At 32.8% G+C, this 24,104-nt stretch overlaps 1 protein-coding gene across 1 annotated transcript in view; it reads right to left on the reverse strand.

Annotated features, from left to right (window-relative positions):
* LOC143920447 (protein dead ringer-like) overlaps positions 1-24,104 on the reverse strand; it is a 145,779-nt gene that overhangs the window by 100,931 nt on the left and 20,744 nt on the right. Inside the window, exons 2-3 of the mRNA XM_077443337.1 lie at positions 7,832-7,972; positions 7,407-7,766 (exon numbers count right to left, since the gene is read on the reverse strand). Of these exons, the coding sequence (XP_077299463.1) occupies positions 7,407-7,766; positions 7,832-7,972 (501 nt within the window). The remainder of the gene's footprint in view (positions 1-7,406; positions 7,767-7,831; positions 7,973-24,104) is intronic.

The raw sequence follows: 24,104 nt of genomic DNA on the forward strand, positions 1-24,104 counted from the left end.
CTTATTCTATACTAAATCGTAGTTAAAAAATGGTTTCGAGAAAACAAGTAAAAGAGGCAAATTCCCGACACGATTCAGCTAGATTTATTATGGCAACAGGTATTTTGATAAAAATTCTTCCAAAGTCCAAAAATAATATTTGAAGAAGTACCACCAGAGTTACTCATGAAGAAGTAACAATTAAAAATTATTTAATAGACATCTTACTTGAGAACGAATACCCAACTGAACAACTACATATGAATACCGGAAATAAAAAAGGATCTATGAAAGTAACATTTTTAAGATTTTGAGATACATCGGTATTTTTCAATGCATTGTACAACAATTGTATGAGCAATTCAAACTTGGTTTTAATATACACTATTAAAAAACGATTTTGGGGAATTTGATTATATTTAAAAAAAAATTAAAAATATAGATTTTTTAGCACTCAGACCCGTTTTATTTCCGGTATTCATGTGTCGATCATCTTCTGGGAAGTCAGAAATTTATCATTCAAATTCAAATACGAAAAATTATGGCGAACCTTGGGTAAACAACCCTAGACCGCATACGACAAGATAACTCCGAAGCATATGTTCTCGAATAACAGTTTTTGAGATTTATGTCATTGGAGTGAATTGATTGAACGCATATGGCTACTAAATGCATTAGCGCTTATATGCAAGAAACAGGGGATATATTTATGGGGAGAGTCTCTCAAATTCCTTATGTGCATACGACGACTAAATAAAAGGAGAAAAAAACGCCTAAATTTAGTCCCACGAGATATTGGCAACGTCGTGAGGGGTGAATCACTATTTTGAGATTCGATTCGGGATCAGAACACGCAGACGAACTTTTAAAATCACTCGTTTCTTATGCCTCCGAATAATGCACGCGTGTGTGTTTAAGTGGTTAGAACGAATCTAAGAAGAGGAAGGGTGGTTGGTTGGTTGTATTATAAAAACGCGTGTTTTTGCTTCTACAGGCGAAGAAAAAAATATATTTATACTGGCGTTATCTACACACGACCCAGATTGTGTAAACGCAGTAGGGATGAAAAGTGCATAAAAAGGGCACGAGTGAATCACTCGAGATTCGAAACGCTCAAGAATGCAGACAGGCGTCTACGATTTCACCCAAACTGTTTTAAATGAATGTGGAATATAATTATAAGAATTATTTTAAATTCAAAACAGAAGGTTTTCAAATAACACAAACATGCATACAAGTATCATAATCAAGTATAAATTCAGGTTTACATAAAAAATGAAGATGTACATACATATGTACATATGTATGTATGAAGATGTTATGTAAGTAAATTTTCAGCAGTCGAATGGTGTCCAAGTAAATGAACTCGTTTGCAGTTGAGTAAGGTTAGGGTGACCATGACGCCCAGAGCTAGAAATAAATTAGTGCTGTCGCCCGCCGTCTTCGTCGTAGTCCCTTTCCCGTCATTATTCGTCATTTAATGGCGACATTTACGAGACAAGATGGCTGTGACTTACCGACGATTTCCTCCATTTTTACCGGCTATTAGAATATTAGTAATCGAGCGATTACGACTGTGCACTGACTGGCACTTGCGCGCATAACGATTCAAATGCGTTTTGTTATTTTACAAACAGAAGACTACAGAGGATAATTATTACGATCAAATTACTCACTAGATGCTACAGGAAGAAAAAAAATCGGTCAAACACGAGAACTACATCATTTGACTAGACTTTTATTAGAAGTCTATGAACACTTTCATTGATTGCGTTTTTGAATTTGTATAATATTTTATAGTTGGGAACTTTTATTGTGATATTGATTATTATTCTATAGAAATAGTAATATACATATATGTAAGTACAATGTACATAATCGGTGGAACTGACGTCGTTGTGAATATTTCTGAAGAGTTGAAGATTATTACATAAGAAAAATAATTTTTACATTGATTGTTGAGAATTAAAATTTTATCAAATCCAGCAATTATTATACCATATTTCACTATATATACATATACTTTCATTTTGCTTCAGAAGACAACAACAACAATACGAAAAAGTACATACACATCCTCGAAGTCCTTGTACAATTTTTCACGATGCAATTTAATGAATTAGAATAACTATTATAAAATAGCTCATAAAATTTAAAATAACTCTTGAAACCTAGCAATATTTTATATAATATTATAATAATAAATAAAATAAATAAATTAGTTTATATCAACTTAACAATCCTTTTACGCACCGGGGCAGGTTTTTCGCTATTAACAACCATTTAAACATAACAATAAATGATTAACATAATGACGGCGCTTTGTAAAACGAAAAAAACTCGTTAACATTAGTTTAGTATTCGGGGGCCGGGGCAAATGATGATAGCGTTATTATCACATGGAGAGAAAAGTAGGAATTTAACCTTGAAGGGTGCACCAATAATTGATATTGTTTCAGAAACGCATTTCACATTAACATTCCTAGCTAGAACACACACAGCTGAATGCGAATGCACAAAAAAAAACGTTAAACACGACGCATTATCGACGCAGATAATGCACTCGTGGATGCGTCATTGAACATGCACATATGTACATATGTATGTATGTAGCTTCCGAGGGAAATGGGTTATTTCAATCAACATTGATAATATATCCTTTTCTGATATAAAAAGAACATTCGAAAACTTATTTATACGCATATATACAAATGTATATGCAAAATATTACTGGTGCATTATTTAAAAAGGTTCTGTATCGATCGAAAAAGACCGCACCTCCTTCGGGGTCTTGGCGCATAAAAACGTCATAAATTACGGGTGTGTTCGTGAAAACGCCAATGCACAATTATATAAGCCTAATCATACTAAATTTTTTTAATCGCTTGACTCAACACTTTCGAACCCGTAGAATATGTTCGTATTATTTCATTTCATTTTTTTTTAGTTTCACAAAATTAACAATTTAGATAATAACCGAGTAAATAAATATACACATTTGTCATTGAAAACATCAGACAGAAATTGTAAGCTAAAAAAGACCAAGGTTTCCCAACACTTTAAACTTCAATGCCGACTATCACATTTTCCAAAATTTTGATCTTGATTGGTCATTGAAGTTGACACTTGCAGTGCGTGTACCGGGCTTAAGGGACACACCGACATTAAAATTAAGCGTACATATGTATGTACATATATGGATATCGGCAACAAATTTTGTGCGTAAATTACGATCGTAATATACAGGCGACTTTATTACCGATTCGAGAACAAAACGCACACACATGCGGGCGACGAACGGTTAATTTTTCGAATAATAATCACAATCAATATTAATAACATACGAATGGAATTAATAGCGTCACACTTAGTTTTGTTTTTAACGCTCCAGTATGTAATAATAATTATCGGAGTTAATTCAAATCGGGGCACGTTCTTTTGTCGTTGATAGACGTGAAACCGTATTGAAATGAATCGATTATGGTGTACGTATTAAATAACGTATATTAATCTCGATAGTTGTTGACACATCGGTCACGGACACGAACAATTAAGACAAACGACGCCATATTTATAAAATGCACTAAATTAATTAATCATTCGCATCGCTCCAATGCAATGATGGAATACTATTGTATTGTATTATTGCACGCAATCTACACTTTGAGTACAACCAGTCGCTTAGAATTTCAAGATTAGCTTCAACGTAAATTTCCTACCGGCAATTAGGTGACACTGTAAGGTCGTTTGAATTCTCGTGTATTAAGACCTGGTTTAAGCGAAAAAGCCCATTGAAAACGCTTGTTTTGAAAACGCTTGTTTTTTGATTTCGGTTTACATACGAACTAAACTTACATATAAGCACAATTCTTTAGACTGTTTTAAATATTAAATATTTAATCACAAAAAGCGTCTAAAACTATAAATTAAAATGACTGAGAAGGAAAATTAATTCCGCTAAATGAAAATGCACTCCAATTCGCTGTTGATACTACCAACGTTTATGAGAAATGTATGAAAAATGCAAAAAATACAAGCATTTAAAACAAATATGTACATATCATACATAGTAAATACGATAATAATTGGTAACAAAACCTTTCGAGAGAATTTTTTTTTATTTAACTAAAAGTTTTACCGGCGATGCATTTTTTGTATTCCATTCTATGTATAATTTAAGATATTTTGGAGTTTTAAAAATGTTTCACGTGTTAAAAAACGAACAAATCATACGAATATTTTATTGCCTTCGAAATTTCGAGTAGTATATATAATTATGTTTGAATGTACATATGTATATATGTAATTAAATGAGGCACTTCAAAAGTTGCAATGTGGTTATAAAATTTTCTCTCACTCTCCAACAAAGGTTTAAGATGTTGCATTATTATTCGTGAAAAATACACATTATAACACCTGAAAATAAACGAAATAAAATTCTATACAATGTCGAATGACGAATTTCGAGTCATCGAATGTAATACTCAAGTATTCTTCGAATGGCGCTTTAAGCTGCGGGCGCCCCGCTTTAAAAACAGTCAAAGAGCATTATCATTATCGTTATAATCATTCAGATATTATTATTACAATGTTGTTTTTAAGGGTGGGGGAGGGATATCGAAGGCTCCATGGCGGGGTTATGGGGACCGTTGCAAAGAAAGTTACTGCCTTTTTATGGAGCCAAATTGTGGGGCGGAGAGGACATCAATGTCTTTTTCAACTTACGGATGCTATTATACAGCTTTTTTAAAATGTTATAATAAAAGTATTCCATTTTACGACTCTTTCATTGTTACACACGCTATAATTGGCAACGGAGATATAATAAGCACCACCTAATGATGATTATTTGCTTTTTTTGTGCCCGCATACGTTAAATTTTAGACTATTTTAAAACAGGTGAATTAATTTCATATATGCGATAAAATGTTTTCACCTTGTACAATGTTCAGAAAAAAAATGATATACATAGATATGTATGGGTGTATTATATATTATTTTCATACTAACAGAAAATTGAAGGGTTAAAACGATTCGTTTAAATTTCCGTTGACGTTAAAACAATTTTAAAAGGATCGATAAGGGACTAACATAATGACAATTCACCGACAATTCTCACGAGGTAATAATTAAAATATAAATAAAGTGTTGTATTATAAGCGGAACCCGCATTGTGGAATTTCCTTAACGAATCGAATTTATTTCGCACAGAGCGTCAACCTTTTATACAGTATTTAATAATAAAGCGAATATAAAAACTTAGATAAATATCCAATTAACCCGTTGGCAACCAATGAAATGCGTATTGTATTATACAAGAGACAGTGACACAAAACAATCAACATAGTCAAACGATAATGAAATGACTCACACTATTATAATTATTTAAAAGTAAGTAGTATGTACATGGGTCGCTATCGCACAACAGTAGTCGTCAAACGGCTAAAATAAAAACAATTATTACGTAGTTCGATGATGGCAATGATGAATCATAAAATAAAAATGCACATAATAAATATATGTATGATTCATTGCAACTAAACATTCGGCTAGATGTTTTAGAAGAAAAAGCCCGAACACGATCACTGTCAAAACTTCGTGATGCTCTCGTTCGAAATTGTACAACCACGATTGCTGATCTTTTCACACACATTCATACAATAATGATAACAAAAAATAATAATGCATATATGAGGTTAAACGGAAAATCACAAAAAACGCAAGCTTTCACTGGTTTCAACAAAATATCTAACAATGGAATATCGATTCGCCACGCCTTGTTTATTTGAACGCGTTTAAATCGGCGCTGTCTACACGAATTTCGTCGGTTCAGTGCTTCTCAAAACGTTTACCACGAACGCGTTTAAATCATTGAAAAAAGAATTTTGCCATTGCCTGCATCGTTGAATTTAAATTTTGCATAGCTCAAACAAAACCTTCTAAATTAAATATCGCCTAATTGAGTCATCAATCAATTTAGTAAATTGAAAGATTATTAAATCTTTAGCGTACCTAATCATTAAATAACAAATATATGATCAATAAAGCAGTGAAAATTAATCAACATTAAATTGTAATATTACAAAAAAAGCGCCATTAGCAAATTTTTCAAAAGAAATAGTCGTTTAAATTTTACCTAAAAATTTTATGTCCCATCAAACTATTCAATTATTATTACTTGTGGTCATTATAGTTCATATAGAACAGAATTGAGAACCAACAGCATAGATTATATAAATTATATATCAAAGGTAACGGAATCGCGTCGCACCAATGTTTATTCTGCGATCATTGCGCAATCGTATTTATGTACCTCTATTACAAGGTATAAATCTTATCGATTTTTGTACATAGATAAAAAAAACGTATCGAATCTTGTTGTTTTAACTAATTCGAGCCAATTCCCTATTTAAATAAAACGTTCATTATTCAACTCGAAAATACGAATGTGTAAGTATAATTATTGCATTTCGTGCGAAATGCAAAACGCGAAACAACTCGGAAGGGGGCGTACCTAGTACCTACGTACGTACTGCAACGAAATAATAAAATAATAATTCGTTACAAATCGGCAAACCCGCCATTAAAATCCAAGATGGCGGCCGCCTAATTCCACCCACCCCCCGATAGGAAGAATGGCAGCTATCACGAAACCGCAAGCACATCGTGCAAATTAAATTTAATCAGATCAAAGCACGATTATTTTTAATGGAAATTTACGCCCTTTGCACAATTCCAATGAATAATTCAACGTGGAAAAATTAAAGCAACAAATTTTCTCCATATAAAATTTTAAATTAGACATAATAATTACGTGAAAATTACTGCAGTAAAATAAAATTACCGAGATAATAAAATTATGAAAATATTACATACAAAAATCAATTTAAAGACCCAATTAAATACGAGTACTTTAATTTCCTATACCATTTAAGTTTTTAATTTTAATACCAATGATCTGACTTGAGTGAGAATAACAAGTATAAAAAGCCCAAAAAAAAATTCACCCCATTCCCTAGAGAAATATGCATTCACTTTGCAAAGTTTGATAATTTACCAGAATATTTGTCGAATATACATTCATTTTTAGGAACCGACTTGGAAAACTAAATATCAATATAAATACATAAATTTGATTATAATATAAAAGCTAAATTAAAACCCTTTTATCCCACATACAAAATATAATAAAAACCCAAATAATAATTAACACACCAACACTGAATAAGGATATAAAATGAATTCCTTTTTGATGATGATTTTACCAATCCGCGTGTGTGCTTTATTAACAAATACGTGCGATACAAAGAAAGTGTGACTCACGTGAAACCCGTAAACTTCGTCATTCAATATTCGACCCGAAAGCAAACATACATACATAAACACACACATTCTCAAAGTTGAAATAATGAAAAACGGACACTAACCTGTCGAACTTGCTTGAACTGCTCTTCGAAGCTCCACGTCTGCTGTGAGCTGGTGGAACCTTCGGAACTGCTAGAGGAAGCCGAACCACCTTGAGCTGCGGGGGTGCCATTCAAAGGACCATTCAATGGACCATTCATCGGACCATTCGGCCCCGCGGATGGTTGGGGTGGCGCCAAGAATGAGCCGGGGTGTTGGAACGGAAAACCCATGGGTAACGAGAAGGGAGCGTTCGGTGGACCGAGTAGGGGATTTCCACCGGCAGCTGGTAGGCTTCCTAACGGTGTGTTTTGGGCTAAAGATGCCAGGGACGATAGGTGAGGATGCAGCGAATTTTTCAGACTTTCGAAATCGTCTCGTCCCTGAAAATTCGATCGAATTAAATACTGGCCAAAAAATAGAAAGTTAACATTAGATTTCTACTCACTTTGTCCGGTCGATGTAGGCGAAGTCGATCTAAAAGATCTCTTCGGGCGTTTGCTCCTCGACATTCGTCACTGCTGTCCTCTTCTGCATCATGTTCAGGTTCACCATCGGTCACCTCGCCTTCGCCCTCGTCGTGATGTGACTGAAAAATTAAATATGATAATAATAATCAAAATATTATACATTTTTTAAAAAATTATTCTACCGGTGATTTATTTAAAAAATTATTCTACCGGTGAAAAATTATTCTACCGGTGAGACTTTGTATGTAAATTTATGTATGTATGTAATGTTGGTTGGTAATCTAAAACAAATCAAAGTTTCTATGACGATGCGATATTTTTTCTTCGATTCAAATAAATTTTATAAAAATACAAATGAATATTTACTATTAGATTCGCCATGTTTAAGCTGTTTATATTACAAATACTGAGCGAAGCTGGGTAAAATAACTAGTTCATAAAAAAGAAATGGGGATTTTTATAAATACATGTACCTACATATTAGTGCTACCAATCCCGGAAGGTTACTTCAGCACCGGGATTGCGGTGCTGGGAATTTTCGATCCCGGGTTCCCGGTGCTAGCACCGGGATTTCAAATGTATAAGAAAAAAGTTCAATTGCATGTTTTCATATTTCAAAAACGTTCTATTGCATTTTGCAAACTCTCCCGATGTTTCACGCAAAAAATACTCCCAGATTGGCATACTAATTTTGAGAGTTTGGCTACATTCTTTAAATTTTCGGTTCGAATCCATACATTTCTAAGATTAAATAAAACATATCCGAAAATGTAATTAAATAAAGTAAAACAACATCGCTTTGATTCATTGATTCGTTTTTTACAAATAGTTTGTACCGTCTAGTAATTATTCATCAAAACAATCCACCTAATATAAAAAAAACTCGATAATTAAAAATGTAAGAAATTCGGATGTGATTAACCTACGACTTTATCTATGTATTTGAGGAATATAAGAAGGATAAAAAACAAAATTCGATAATCGAACATATGTATGTACATACACGTTCACACATCCCGGCTATGAGCATTTTCAATACAAATTGAACACAAATGTAGGAAAACTTACACAAGACTATTAAAGTTCTATTTCCGGCTTACGAATTCCGACCAAAACCTTATCAACTCAATGTTCTCAACAAAAAGAATACAAATATAAATTTTCAGCTAAATAAGTTCAGAGCGTGGAAAGAATCGTTGTCACAACATTTTTGACTTTTCTAAGAGGAAAAAATCCCGCTTCCGGTTTATTATATTTAGTGATTTTTTTTTATTATCATCACATTGATACAAACATTATAATTAAATTTTTATGTGAAGAGCACACATGTTAAAGAGGTCGAAAAAAATAGTGGAACAAAAAATTGAACAAGTACACTGCCACTTCTGTTTGATGGATGCTTACCAACTTTTATACATAACTTGGTAAAATTTCAGTTCAATAAATTAAAGGATTTCTTAGAAAAACATAAAAAAACCTTGATTCTCTAAATTAAAAGTAATACTTTCGGTGTAGGAAAAAATATTGGGGTATAATATTAATAATTTCTATTGCAAGTAAATTCCAGTCCAATTTTATGAGTGGTTTGGGAGATAATTTGATTCAAAAACTTAAAAAGAAAGAGGATACCTATAAGGGGAGGTGCTATTTCCGGTCAACTTAAAAATTTGAAAAAAATTACGGTGTAAAAATTTCAGTAACCAATACTAAGTTTCAGTTCGATAGAACGAACAGTGTTCGAAAAATCCCCAAAATACACTGACACACAATAACCATACAGACAATCACACAGAAACACAGACACACACTCATTTTTTCTAGATCACAAAAACGTGATCAGTGGTCGATTCTGAGTTCGAATCAGTTAAAATATGCTTCAAATTTCTGCCAGCACCGTAATCCCGGTATTCAGACTAGTTTCAGCACCGGGATTCACGGTACCAGAAAACCCCGGGATCCCGGGATTGGAAGCCTTACTACATACATATGTATCAAGCATATCGTTATCCCAACATTGGTCAAATTAAAAAATATATTTTATGCTCTTTTCTTAAAGTTTTTATATATATACATATTTCCAAACCTACTTGTTAAACTTCTAAAATCATAATATGTATACGGCCAAATAAACACGTTAAAAATTTTGAAGTTAATACCGTCAATTAACATTTTGTACATCAAAAAGTTTCAGTAGTTGTAGGTTTGATCATATTTGTTTATTTCAAATTAAATTTAGACCAAAGTGATTTTACATGTTGCCCCAAAGCGCAACTATGACCGGAAACATGTAGACAAGATTCATTAAAAAAATAGTAATAAAAATAATACAATAATATGTAAATAAAAAAAATAAATGTACACTCAAACTGCACTAAATGGATTCAAAGGTTAACAGACCAAATTATTGTATAAAATAGCCAAGTGAAAAAGAATAACGTAGAGATAAATATTACACTATTATTTTTATTTATAAACAGACACGTTTAGAGATTATATAAAAAAAAATCGTGAGTGAATCAAATTACAAAATCGTTAGAACATAATATATCACGCTAATTTACATTTAAAATTGGTCGATAGTTTCTGGAAATTGGGGATGATTTTCGAGAATTCCACGATATCCGCTGTTAATTATGTATATTATAAAGAATCGACAGACTGGATATCAACAGTAAAAAAATATTTGCTTTTTTGTATGCAAATACCTAATAAAAATTAAAAATATGCAAAAACTAAATATTCCATTTTCTAAATTTGTACAATTTCCCCTATAGAGACATCGCTCATTGACAATAACACAATAATTTACGAGTAAATGTTTACCAATGCAATTACTACACGTTTGAAAACATTCGTTCAAACGAGCCTACAATCGAGAGGGAGTAACGCACTTGTGGCATTTGAATTCGCACATATGTACGAACATACGTATAAATCATCATTTCGTAAACATCATCATCACGTTTCAACGTAACAACACGCCTAAACTGAAGTGTCTCGCAAATCGGCATGCTAGATATAATTATCCCGAGCATCCTCCAGACTCTTATAAAATTCGAAAAGCAAACGAAATAAAAAGATTTCGTATAACATGCGGTAACAAGCAGTGGCCGCGCGCGGATTGAGTTTATTTATTTTTTTTTAATATTATTTATAATACATATCATTTATTCAAGAGAGAAAGATGTGTTAAAGTTACACAATTCGCGCTGCACATTTGCGTCAGTGATATGTACGTATGTGTGTGCAAACTGCGAAACTTTGTCTCGCAATTACGCGTCACGCATACACACAAAGGTGCGTTTCCTCATACCTTCGCACGTATACAAGTGTATGTGTTCCGAGTTGAGCAATTATTTCGGAGATTCGTCGTTACGATTCCGAAACAATTTCAATTGTTGAATATATTATTATTTATAATAATATACGTGTATGTGTATGTGTGTGTGTGTGTGTGTGTGTGTGTGTGAGGCGCGCCCCTGGGGTCTCTCTCTCCCTCTCAAACTGCGAGTCATGAGATATCGCGTGACAGGGCCCCCGCCAATTTATATTAATATAATAATAATATTATAAGCTCACATGTCGGCTCAAGTCTCTCTATACAACTCCAGGCCATCGATGTGTACAAACACAAGGACGGACACATGTGTATACAGACCGGGGGCAGGGGGGAGGTGGATCGGTTGGCTACCGAAAACTTCAGGGTCAAAACGTTTATACGGTATATAAAAGCTCCATGGAGCTTTGAGATGAGGTTGCACGCACACTCGCCAACCCGCAGCACGATGAATTTCAATCGAGACCGATTGACGCAATTCGTTCACAGGGTGTTGTTCAAGTCGATGTAGAAATAAATCCAATTCGATTTTTAATACTTTAGAATAAAATACATGGATATGTATTAAAAAAAAATTCTTGTCCTAATCATGGATATATATTAAAAAAAAATCTTCCTTAAAATTATTATGATATTGATATAAGTATTTACCTAAAATAACCCGATTAAAAGTTAGCTTAATAGTATTGGCTTATGAACTTATCCAATCACTGCAATTAATTGACATTTTTATTATACTTGCTCTAAATATGCAAGTATAAAATTGTGTAATAAGTGATTTGGTTAAAAAAAATGAGATTAACTTACATATAAAAAAGTCGATGATAAAACTGCATGCTTAGATCCATATGAATACATTTACATAAGTATAATATGAAATTTAAGCAAAATTAAAAAACGCTAACATATGATTATATGTAGTCAATGGCATGCATTGTGATTTTATCACATCGAGCATTACTAGTGCGTGTTTTCTCATTCATAGAAGTCTACATTGTTATCATTAACTAAAAATACATCGTATTTTAAAATTCAAAATATGCACGCATATATGTATAATAAATATGAGCGCGCAAACTCACATTCTACGTATGCAGAAACGTCTAGATGAATGCATTTACATAGGTTGAGATTGATGCACTCCCCGAGAGTCCACTACTATTATTATGGCATGTTGACACAGTACTCTCTCGCAGGGCACAAGACCAAGTATGGATGGAATCACAACGTTTTATACATACATGCATACATACATATATAAATTAAACATTTGACCGGTGGGGTAATGATATTTCTCTTTCTCTCCTGAGAATTCATGTGTGTATGTGTGTAAACACGCACAACACTTTTACGCGTTGTCTAGTATTAATATTTGCTTTATAAATTCTTGGTCAACGCTGGCAAAGGAACACATATATAAAAAGATCAAATAACGCCATGCTGGGTCAATCGAGTTTCCATAAAAACGTCACACAACATCACATTCAAAAATCAATATGCATTGGTTTAGTACGAACGGTTATAACCACACACGCTTCCAAAGATGAAAAGAATATCCATACATACACAAACACGTTTCTATAATTCTGGTGCAGAAGCGAGTCCTTACTGTAAAAGGTCTTAATTTGAATCGAAATGTCTATTCGACTTTTTGAAGTAGTTGTTTGTAGAGAGACAAGACTTGAATTTGTATCATTAAAAAAGACCCTTGTAAAAATCGATCACTTCCTGCCATCATAAGGCGAAAATTTTATTTTATTCATTGATTCTTCATAATATTTTTGGTAATTGAATTGTATATATAGGTAATTGACCCGCTGTAGAAAGACACTTACATCCGGTCTCTTATACCGCCTCTCGACCAATATGATTTCGTGCAGACAATAGAACATTGTACGTGCAAAATGCTATTGGTCGAGATGGGGTGTAAGGGACAGCATGTACGTTTTACCCAAGTGTCTTCATACAGCGAATGGACTATACATATATACGCAATATTTTTATAATTAAATCTAATAAAACAGTCTTTCCGGTTGGAAAATCAACTCAACAATTAATTTTATAATATATTTTACCTTCCCTTCAAAAGAAAACAAATAACTTACTTTTTGCTGAAACAATAAAAACTAATTTATATCAAAATATTTGGAATAACGCTAACTACTTTAAACAACAGATGCGAGATTCAAGATCGACGTCGACAAAATTAGCTAGCAATCAGAAATCGATAATCGAAATCGTGACGTTTTATTGGCGCTCATTTAAAGTTTCATTTAAGACGATCAGAGCGTGTTAATATAATAAGCTTTTTAACACGTTTCGGGTCGATTTTGGAGTCGCGGCTGAAAACCCACCTATGCGCTAATGGCCTGTCGATAATTGCCCGATCACGTACTTGCATTTTTATTCACGTTTGCGAGTGCATCGCATTATTAAGCAAACATGAACGAGAAGTACGGAGAGAAAGAGATACGTAGACGAAATGGAAGAGAGAGGGAGGCGAGATATGTCTTCTTTGCGAATGCACATTAAGTGAGTGCATGCATTTTATTTACAGAGGATGAACGGCATTGTAAGAGCAACGACGCGTTAATATATACGATGACAAAAATTACACAGATGTACATGTTGTGAGTGTGTATGTATAAATATAAGAGTACATACATACAAGAATGAGAGTTTGCGGGTCATCCGCCGATGTACGACACTCAAAGAGTGTTAAATCCCGCGCTATTTATTGACCGCAGCGGTCGCGAATACAATGCTCAACAACTTCACCATTCCGAGGTGTTAAATGCATTAAATACAGTAAGAGAGTGATCGTACTTCCGGGTTTTCCGAAAACAACTCTCATAACCCACATGTTCAGGAAAACTTGATTCTGGTTTAAGATCTAAGAATAAGAGTAAAAAATCCACTTTTAAAATAACATACATTTTTACTTACATAATAAACTAATACCATCACTGGAAGAGACTCGGAGCATTGTCCTATTGAAGTTTTTAATTTTTTTATCACTAGCACCCTCTCAACACACAATATTCAAACGTGAAATCGTTACAAGGCTATATCATATCATATCATGGTCTGCTAAAATTGCCTAGTATTTAAAAATCCTTGGGAAAGGTAGCAAAGTATTGGGTTACTTTTAGATTGGAAATATCTCTTTTGCGAATTATTACAACTGCTCAACTAAATATTTTTACTTTATATTACAAAGTTAAATATTTTATAATCTTGTCAAATACGCGAAATAAGCGAAAAGAATACAAACAATTAAATTAAGGTTTTTTTTCTATGTAAAATTTATTATCATTGTACATTGTACAATATTTAAAAAATAATACTTGAAGTTTCTTTACATTTCTTACATTTCTTTACAATTAATATTTACTATATCATACATATACGTAAGTATAGGTTTTATAATAACCGACCGTTGAAGTCTCCCCAGTGTTGACATGGAAAATTTAACACACTCCACACCGATCACTATTTTTCTTAGCGCGAATCACGCAACGTTCCGGAGGAAATTTCTCCAAAATACGGAAGTACATTTATCGCACAATTAATCGACAAACCGGAGAAAGCGAGAGCTTCATATCAATTCGCAAGACAGATCGACAATAAGCACACAAACGCTTCAATGCAAATAAACACACCTCGATTACGGGTTAATCGAGAGAGAGAGATAGAGAGAGAATTAAGACCGAGAGAACGTTAATAACTGCCCCGCTTAATATTGTAATACGTTTTAATTCCTCGTCGCCTTTTAACCCGGGTCTCACCTCCCAATTGTTTTACACCCCGGGGCCGTCCCGTCCGTGAAATATCGCATTGATATACATGTATTAATGTATTTATTGTGTTTGAGGTCCGGGGTCGAGCCAGAGGTGGTAAACAATAAAACAGTAATTAAAGTGCAAAGTTACGAGCCACGGTTTGGTCGGATATATCCACACAGGCACACATGTGGATGTGGATGGTGTATGTGGGCCCTTACGAGAACGCCGCATTACTTTATTAAGGAAGAATGAATTATGTTGCCCGCACGAGTTTTCCCATAGCGTTCGCTCGTGGTAAGGTCGTCGCATCTTTCAACAAATCAAATTATTTACATTAACATGGACGCACATATACATATAATGTGAGTACATATGTACAGAAGTGTGTAGGGCCGTGTAGTTTTAAACTATCCTTTAGTTTTATGCATCGGACAAACTCGCAAGAAACAACACCATAAGTACAGTTCGACTAAAAATGGGTAAATAAATACAACCTTGTGGACTTTAAGATGTTATCACTCAAAAAAATAAAATATTAATAATATGACGATGTCTAACATACAGAAAGCGTATTCAAACGTAAAATATCCTTAAAATATGACGATAATGAAAGATTAAAAAAAAAAATTTAAGATTTTCTTTATGCTGATAAAATTACCTTTAAATGAAGGTTTAACCATTATAATTAAAATTTAATAACATTAAACGCGAAACATTCAGTATTTTTAGGCCGGAAAATCTCAACCACCAATATGTACGTAACTAATCATTTAATATTTGACCCTTTCATAACTATTAACTTTTTAGAAAAAGAAAGAAACAAAACTAACCTCTTTTCAAAGATTAATTGCAAACAAATAAGTTCATCGACGTGCATACGATGCTTTAGACAAACAATTGTAGCCTGCAAAACACGGAATCAATTTGAAAAATACGAGGTATAATACTAATTACATACATAGTAAATAAATATTACCAAGTTTTGAGACATTGATATTAATATTGAATTAATATTGAGTGAAAATGAAGCAAAAAAAAAAGTAAATTTAATACAGTCGAACATATGGCACAAAAGGACACACACCTAAACTATACAAATCCAACGAAAAATCCCAACGAAAAAAAAAAAAAAAATTGATAGAACATCATCATCATTCGTCGAATTGTAGACCGCAAAGACAAAGCAGAGAGGAAGAAGAGGCCGACAAAAGCATTATGGAGGTGTCATTCGAGTCCGATAGTACAAAAGCGCCGTCCGGTCGTACCCCGTATCGGAATCGTTCACCAATATTTGACTTTCTCACGAGCGCGACACATTTTCGTCGCTTCATTATTACATTTAATAATTACAACAACACAAAAAAGATTAAACAGTGTTTTAGCGTGTGTGTATTGGTGCGAGTACATAAAATGTACGTACATACATACATATGTATGATATACATACTACGTGTGAATGTAATACTTACAATATACATACATACATACACGAGCGCAATAAGAGAAACTCGCACGGAAGAGGAAGGTGTGTGTGTTAACGTAGATACATGCATACATACGTATATGCAGGTATCTATAGATCGCGAGGAAAATTCCACGAAACCGATTATATCTATTATCAATTTATTTAACATATTATCGACTGTTGATTTTTCACACTGTGTCCTATTATCTTATCGAAGATTGGGTAACTAAACTTGCAAATCGTAATAAAAGTCTATGTATATTTTGTATGTACTCAGGGATTACATATATTATATATGTTACATTGAAAGCATATTTCCAGTGAAAATATATTTTCACCAATTCAAGCAGTGAAAATGTATCAAACAATGAATTTACAACGTTTAACTCTATAAATTTAACCCCAACAACCCAATCTTAAATGAATAGGGCCAACCCTTACTTAACCTAACCTATCCTAACCCTTAAATAATACCAACCCAAACAATTTAATCTTAAATGAATAAAACCAACCCCTGAAAATGTAACTTGTTATGATTTCACTGAAACGTCAGTGAAAATACATTTTCACTCGAAATATAATTTCACTGTGACATATACAAATAGGATTGTTTTTTTCCATAATAATTTCCAAACTAATTTAGAGCTATAATTTTTGGAATGTTTTAATGATTCGACGATTTGATGAGTTACAGATATTCCAAAATTATTTGAATTTTGATTGATCGAACATTGCTAATGATCATAACTGGTTTGAAATGAATTTAGATGAGTCTATTACAATTATGAATGCATGCACACATTGTCGGTGTAGTAAAAAGATGAATCTATATACATATATGTACATACGTAGTATAAAATCAAACAAGCATATAAGATGAATTAATTTTAAATCATCGACGATCGATGTGAGAAAACTTGCGACCGGATGTGATTCATCGCACATCACAAAGTTTGAATTTTACGCAAATATTACAGGTACATACATACGTAAGTATGTATGTATCGAAATATATCAATAACCATTATTAAATAGCCGCTCTTCAAACAAGACTTCAATGCAAATATTTCAACAGGCGAATTCGTAATATTGAAACGTACTCATTATATTTATATACGCGTATTCTTAGAAGAGTAATGAAAGCCGCAAAGTTTACATTGGAAGATAAAACAATTACATCGACGGAAATTCCAATTTAAACAAATATCAATAAGATGAGTTTATTTTACGACAAGATCTGAATTTAAAAGGGTTCTCACTGCACATACATATGTATGTATGTCCATACATGAATACATATGTGTTCGATTGTAATATTTTATATATATGTACATACATATTGTGCACTTGTATCCCACATGTCGAAGAGCGCATCATCTGCTACTCTTTCGCATCGCTGCAACATAGTTGCACAAATCTGAATAGGCTTTAATTGCAGTTTTGCGGTCTCGCCAATGTGCATTTTATTATTGAGATGCAATTACAATTGCGTACAAAACGTCCATTTCGTTATTTATAGTTGGAAATTAAATAATCATAAATATAATAGCAATGCAGCGCAGAGTATTATTATTACGACCCCAACATATGTATGTATGAATAAGATATACATACTATGATTTAAAACACTAAATAAACATATCCACAGTTTACACATGGATTTTGAATGAAAATCAAAGAAATTTCATACGCTTTTATTTATTTATAATATCCACATTAAACGGATGATGCAGTTAATGACCTGAAAGAGGAAGAAGGCTCTCGGAATCTGTTCTCATCTCTCTCCTTACAAAATGTACCGCAAAATGTGGACAAACAATGCGTCACATGGTCAAAGAGAAACGACAACCATTAAAAAGCAATACCGCGTCAATTCCGATGTATTTCACATTAGCAAACATGGCACACCTTGAATCGGTTACATTCTGCGGAAAAAATAGTTTTCGGATATACGAAATTTAATCGCGCTTAGGCAATAATAAATAAAACATATGGGGAGAACAGATCGACACTTCTACGTAAATATTTATACGAGTACTTACTTGGAGAAAAAAATCTTTTGATTTGTGCACATCAAAACGAGTTTCGGCCGATTGGAAAAAGATTTTGATCGATTTTAGATTACCGGATTCCAAAGGGTTCGATCATACGGATGATACAAATGCGAGTGACACATACATACATGGAAGAATTAGAAACGCACTTAGATGTACCAAAGATTCTTAATCAAAATTAATCAAAAGAATTCTTTAGCTCTGAAAAACCCTATATATAATATTACACTAGCATCCCTTGACTACCCATTCTCACATATAATCATTACATAGAGTGTTAAGATTGTCTTAAAAAACGTACTCTTCTAGATGGGATGGAGATGAAAATAATATATACGGATATCATCCAAATTATGCAAGCATCTTTAAGAAAAATCCATCATTAGAAATAAATCGACAAAATTAATTAAAATGCAGATAACCGTAAAATATGTTTTATCGATATTGACAATCCAATAGTGTGTGTGTGTGTTTATAAATGCCAGTACGTGCCTGATGGCCGATGTAAAACATGTCGTGGAATGCCACGTGTATGGACAGAGCCATCGCACACGAGACAAGATGGAAACGTACGCTGGGACAAAATTAATGAGACTGAGTCCCGCCACTGACACAATAATAAGACATTACGATCGATTATTATTAAACGATTGATATGTCAAACTAAATACTAAGTATGAGCATATAAGAGCACGAAACGACGAACATTGTATCGAATGTGGAAATTAAATTTTCCCAACGCTTTCCCGAAAAAACTTACAAATTATTATAAAGACTGCAGTTAAATTTACATATTGACAAAAAGTATTACAGTTCAAATAACAAAAAAAAAACTTTCACAATTTGAGTCACATTCGTGCAACATAACTGGAAATATTGATGAATTTACCTCGTTTTTAAATTATATATTTTCCTTAATACATATTTAAGTAAGTCTGAGATTTTAAAATGAGACAATATGATTACTTTTTTTAGAACCATAATATTAGAATAAAACAAAATCACTTAACATACAAATTATATAAAAATGGCACTCAAATTACATTCCCAATTTAATTTCAACAATACAAAAAATAAAATTGAAAAAACTACCGTGTGTTCATCGATTGTGTCGCTACTACTCCGACAAGATGGTAGATAAGACGTTTCGTGAAAATTTCGTCGTCGAAACGGACAACTCACATATACAAATCATTCTGACGGACACACAGAGACAGATACCTTTCTAGCGACATTGATATCAGTTTTATCGATACACACACACACACACACACAAAAGTTTGTTATTAATATGTCTCGTCCATTATCTGCGTATAGCAAACGTATAAGTTATTAATAGTGTCGTGATCGGAGAGAGAGGTAATATCGATGGGGCGCATCGGTCGCCTCGGATTCCGACCTGATCAATCTGGCCGATCGTGCCTCGACGTATTCACTGGTATGCCAAAATAAAAAGCCACGGCTTTTCGTCATAATTGACTCTAGGGGAGGGGACAGGGAGGAGGAAGGGGTTCGACAACCTTTCGGATGAAATTTCGCATTCAACATTCATCCCGACGCTGGAAATTGATCAAACCTCTCCAGGGTAGAATGTAAACATTCTATGTTTGTATAGGTACATACCCATATGGAGAGTATCTGAAGGAGAAACAATCCACCTGTCATTTTTCAACTACAGAAGGAAAATGAAAATTCATACTACATATGTACATATAACCAGAACATAGAATAAAACCATTAACCAACTGTCATTTTTCAACTACAGAAGGAAAATGAAAATTCATACTACATATGTACATATAACCAGAACATAGAATAGAACCATTAACCACAATCGCCACGCGTTTTTAGAAACCGATTCGATTATTTTACGTTTGTGTTTAGTGCCTCTTGAATATATAACAAAATACGGAAAAATATAGACTTTTTTCAATTTTATTAGTATCACAGGATATTTTTAGATATCACTGTGAAGTAACCAAAATCAATTTCGAATCATGGTCTAAAACACGAAAGAGCGCGAACCCGTGCGCTTATGGCGATTAAGTGGTTAAACCATTAACCATTACACTAAAAAATTAGATGTTAAACAAAATAAGATTTGTCTTTTATAGTTTTAGTTGTGGAATAAAGAAGTGCATGTAAATAAAAACTGAAAAAGATTTGCGTCACTTCTAGCTATGTACATGTTACAATCCAAGTGCTCACTCCGGTTCGTTTAAGAACAAACTAGTTTATACACGATCTATCGGTTTTAATTTAAGTTCTACCAGTCAAAAGCCATATATTCAAATAGATTCACCAGGTGTCGCATGAAACTTTTTGCTGTCAAAACCACATTACAGCGTTGTTATTATTCCCGTTTCCGCTAATTTTTAAAATATTGCAACCCTAAGCATAGGTACATATGTATGTGTACATATGTACATTGAAGGTGAGACAAACGATTGAGAATACTTATGCCCAATAGTTTGTGTATGAACAAACTAGTTCGTTTGTTAATTTGTTCCTTTATTTACACTATAACTGACCAGATTCGTTCGTGTATGAACAAATTAGTATGTTAATGAACGAATGAAATGTACATTTGGACTGTAACATACTATATACTCCCTGAACTGTAGATTGGCATGTATATAAATACAAGATTTCCCCAATATAAAGTTCAATCTACAATTATATGAAACATTTGACAATTCGATAAAAGTAATATCATAAATTAATAGATAGTATAATTATCATTTTTCGAATACATACAATTTATATGTACGTACAACTTTTGCGATTGATGACAGCAAAATACAACTCGACATAAGAATAAATCAAACAAAAAAATCTTCAGCGGAATTTTCAGCGGTAGCCATAAAGTGGCTCTTGTGCCGATTCAACACTTCAAATCCGTATAATAGTCCAGAGACAGATCGTCATCTACCAATTAAATAGTAACTCAATGACAATTCTACAAATCAAACAACTTTTTTGTCTGCAATTAAATAATCAAAAAATACAAACAGATCGGATCATCTTCGTCGTTGTAACGTTGTGTACAGAAGCTACACATAAAAAAAGGAAAAAAAAAACAACAAATTAAAAAAAATCGATGCCACGGGAGCTTCAATTGAAAAAGCAACCAAAATAAAAAAGGTTACATTAAAAAATTGCGTGTCAGTGTTAATTCGTATCGATGGCGACTACCTGTGCAACTCGTCTTGCGCAAACAGTGTATTGCTCAATAAAAACCAAATGATGCGACTTGAAGTGCTCTAATGAAACGCCAATTTCGAATTCGGCCAAATTGACGACAATTATTTATTAACTCTTATCGTGAGCACGAACTTACCGTGTGAATAATTCGCATTGCGTGGTGCAAATTAAATTTAATATCATTTAAATCGTTCGTGATTAAAAAACCTCGAATTTGTTCCGGTAAAATGCGTATGTGTATATAACATATCGGACACTTGTAAGAGTGATTATAATCAATGTTTACCATTCTTCTGTCACTGACCTATGTATAGATATTCTTCACTTTTTTTGCTATCCATCAGTGAAAAATAAGGTTGACGAACCCTGGATATTAAACGGGCGCCACCGTATATAAGATCGGCTGATACTGTTATGATGTTCGGCAGCGAATGTATATATCAAATTATTCGAAACATTCGATCAGATAATCTCATCAACCGATCGTCGATTTGTACATTGAATTTTAAATTAACGACAATTAATTGTAGTGTCTTTAAAACTAGTATTTTTACTTTAAATTGTAATTTATTAAATTTAATTGTAGTGTCTTTAAAACTAGTATATATACATATTTTTATCAAATGATGAATGATTTCAGGATATTGATTACACTGATCAATTAAACTGGGAACAATTCTCTTCAATTATTATATTGTATACGTAACCAATATAATAATTTAATAATATAATATTTTAATAACTATGTATATTGTATCAATGTAAATATACATAAAATGTGTGAACAATTTACTCAAATATTTAGATCGAAATATATGTAGGTCCGAAAATCAATCGAAATTTAATTTATAGATTCGTAAAAATCAAATAAAAACAGCAGGTTTTCTTTTGTCTGGATTTTCCGGTTTCAAATGAACTTATTACGTGGAAAATTACGTTTTATAATAATATTAAATCGATTGTCTAATGGCGTCCATTCAACGGGTATATTATATACACATATACGAAAAGCACAATGATAAATTATTAATTAATATGAATTTTATCTTATTGTCGACAAATTAAATAAACATTACAGTCTCTTTATAAGGAACGTATCTAACAAAGCAAACATACAAATAGAATTTAAATTGTGTCGATTACCGTCATTTTTATCTGGCGTTTCTTTTCTTTATTACAACATAATTATTTAACTCGATGCATATTAACCGACTCGTTAATTTATTGCGATTGTTCTTTATCGGCAAACAGTAATATATAACAATTCATAAAAGGCACTGATACAATAATTCATCTTCTGAGCAAAAATTTTAATAATTCAATTTTTTTTTTTTGGAAATAATATATTTTTTAATAAAAGCAAACCCTATCGTGGATGTTTGACACGAATATGAATAATGATACGTAATATATACGGTAACATTAATTTTTTTCCGATACAAGTTACATTGATGGTGTCGTCCGTCTCCCGCGGAGTCGTAGCAACGCATAGTTTTCAAACGAGGACAGTTTTATCATTTTATTACGACTAAACAGATTCTATTAAATGTAAAGAAAAACGATAAATAATGACGAATGGATGTATCGAACAATGGCAAAACAAATACATATGTATAAATAACATTCAGCATTTTAGGAGAAAAAAAAATTATATGTAGATATTTATATTATTATGCGAGCGCATATCGAGAAGAAAATTGAAGCGCTGAGAAATTGGAACCTGTCTCGGTATGTCTCTCTGCTTCAGAACCAGTTTACTTCATATTGACAGAAATAAACAAACAGAATCTTCACGAAGTCATCGCGACAATCAAGTTCCAAAGGGGACAGTTGACACAATATTTTGATTTTATTTGTCAAAAGTATAAAAGTATGTTCAAAAAATCAAAGGGTTATTTCAGTGCAAATACGCCGAGTGAAAAAAGAGTTACATACACTCAAAAAACAAAACTGTTTACGAATAAAGACTTTTCAACTTGAAAATCAATCGAAATACATAAACATCTTACCAATACGTGCTAAAAATATTGAACTCTTCCTTACCTGTAACAAAAAAAAAAAAAATTACATACAAATAAATTACTCATTATATCGCACAATAAATTACTGGTATGAATATTTTAAATGTCAATAAAATTTAAATATGCCTATAGCCATACTAAAGTTTTTCCATACGTACAATATTTATGTATGTATATTACGGAATGACTGTTTGTTTTGTACCTGTCCACGAACTGAATCCTGACGCTTTGAATTTCATTTAAAAATAATAAAATCCATTCACCCATATACAGGGTGACACTGATCCGACCAAAAACAACGATAAAATAAATCAAAACATCTGCTCCCAGCAAACGTTAGCCCTCTCACATTTAAGACGCAAATTTTTGCATACAAATCAACACA

The sequence above is a fragment of the Arctopsyche grandis genome, chromosome 12 (assembly GCF_051622035.1).
Source record: "Arctopsyche grandis isolate Sample6627 chromosome 12, ASM5162203v2, whole genome shotgun sequence".
Lineage (NCBI taxonomy): Eukaryota > Metazoa > Arthropoda > Insecta > Trichoptera > Hydropsychidae > Arctopsyche > Arctopsyche grandis.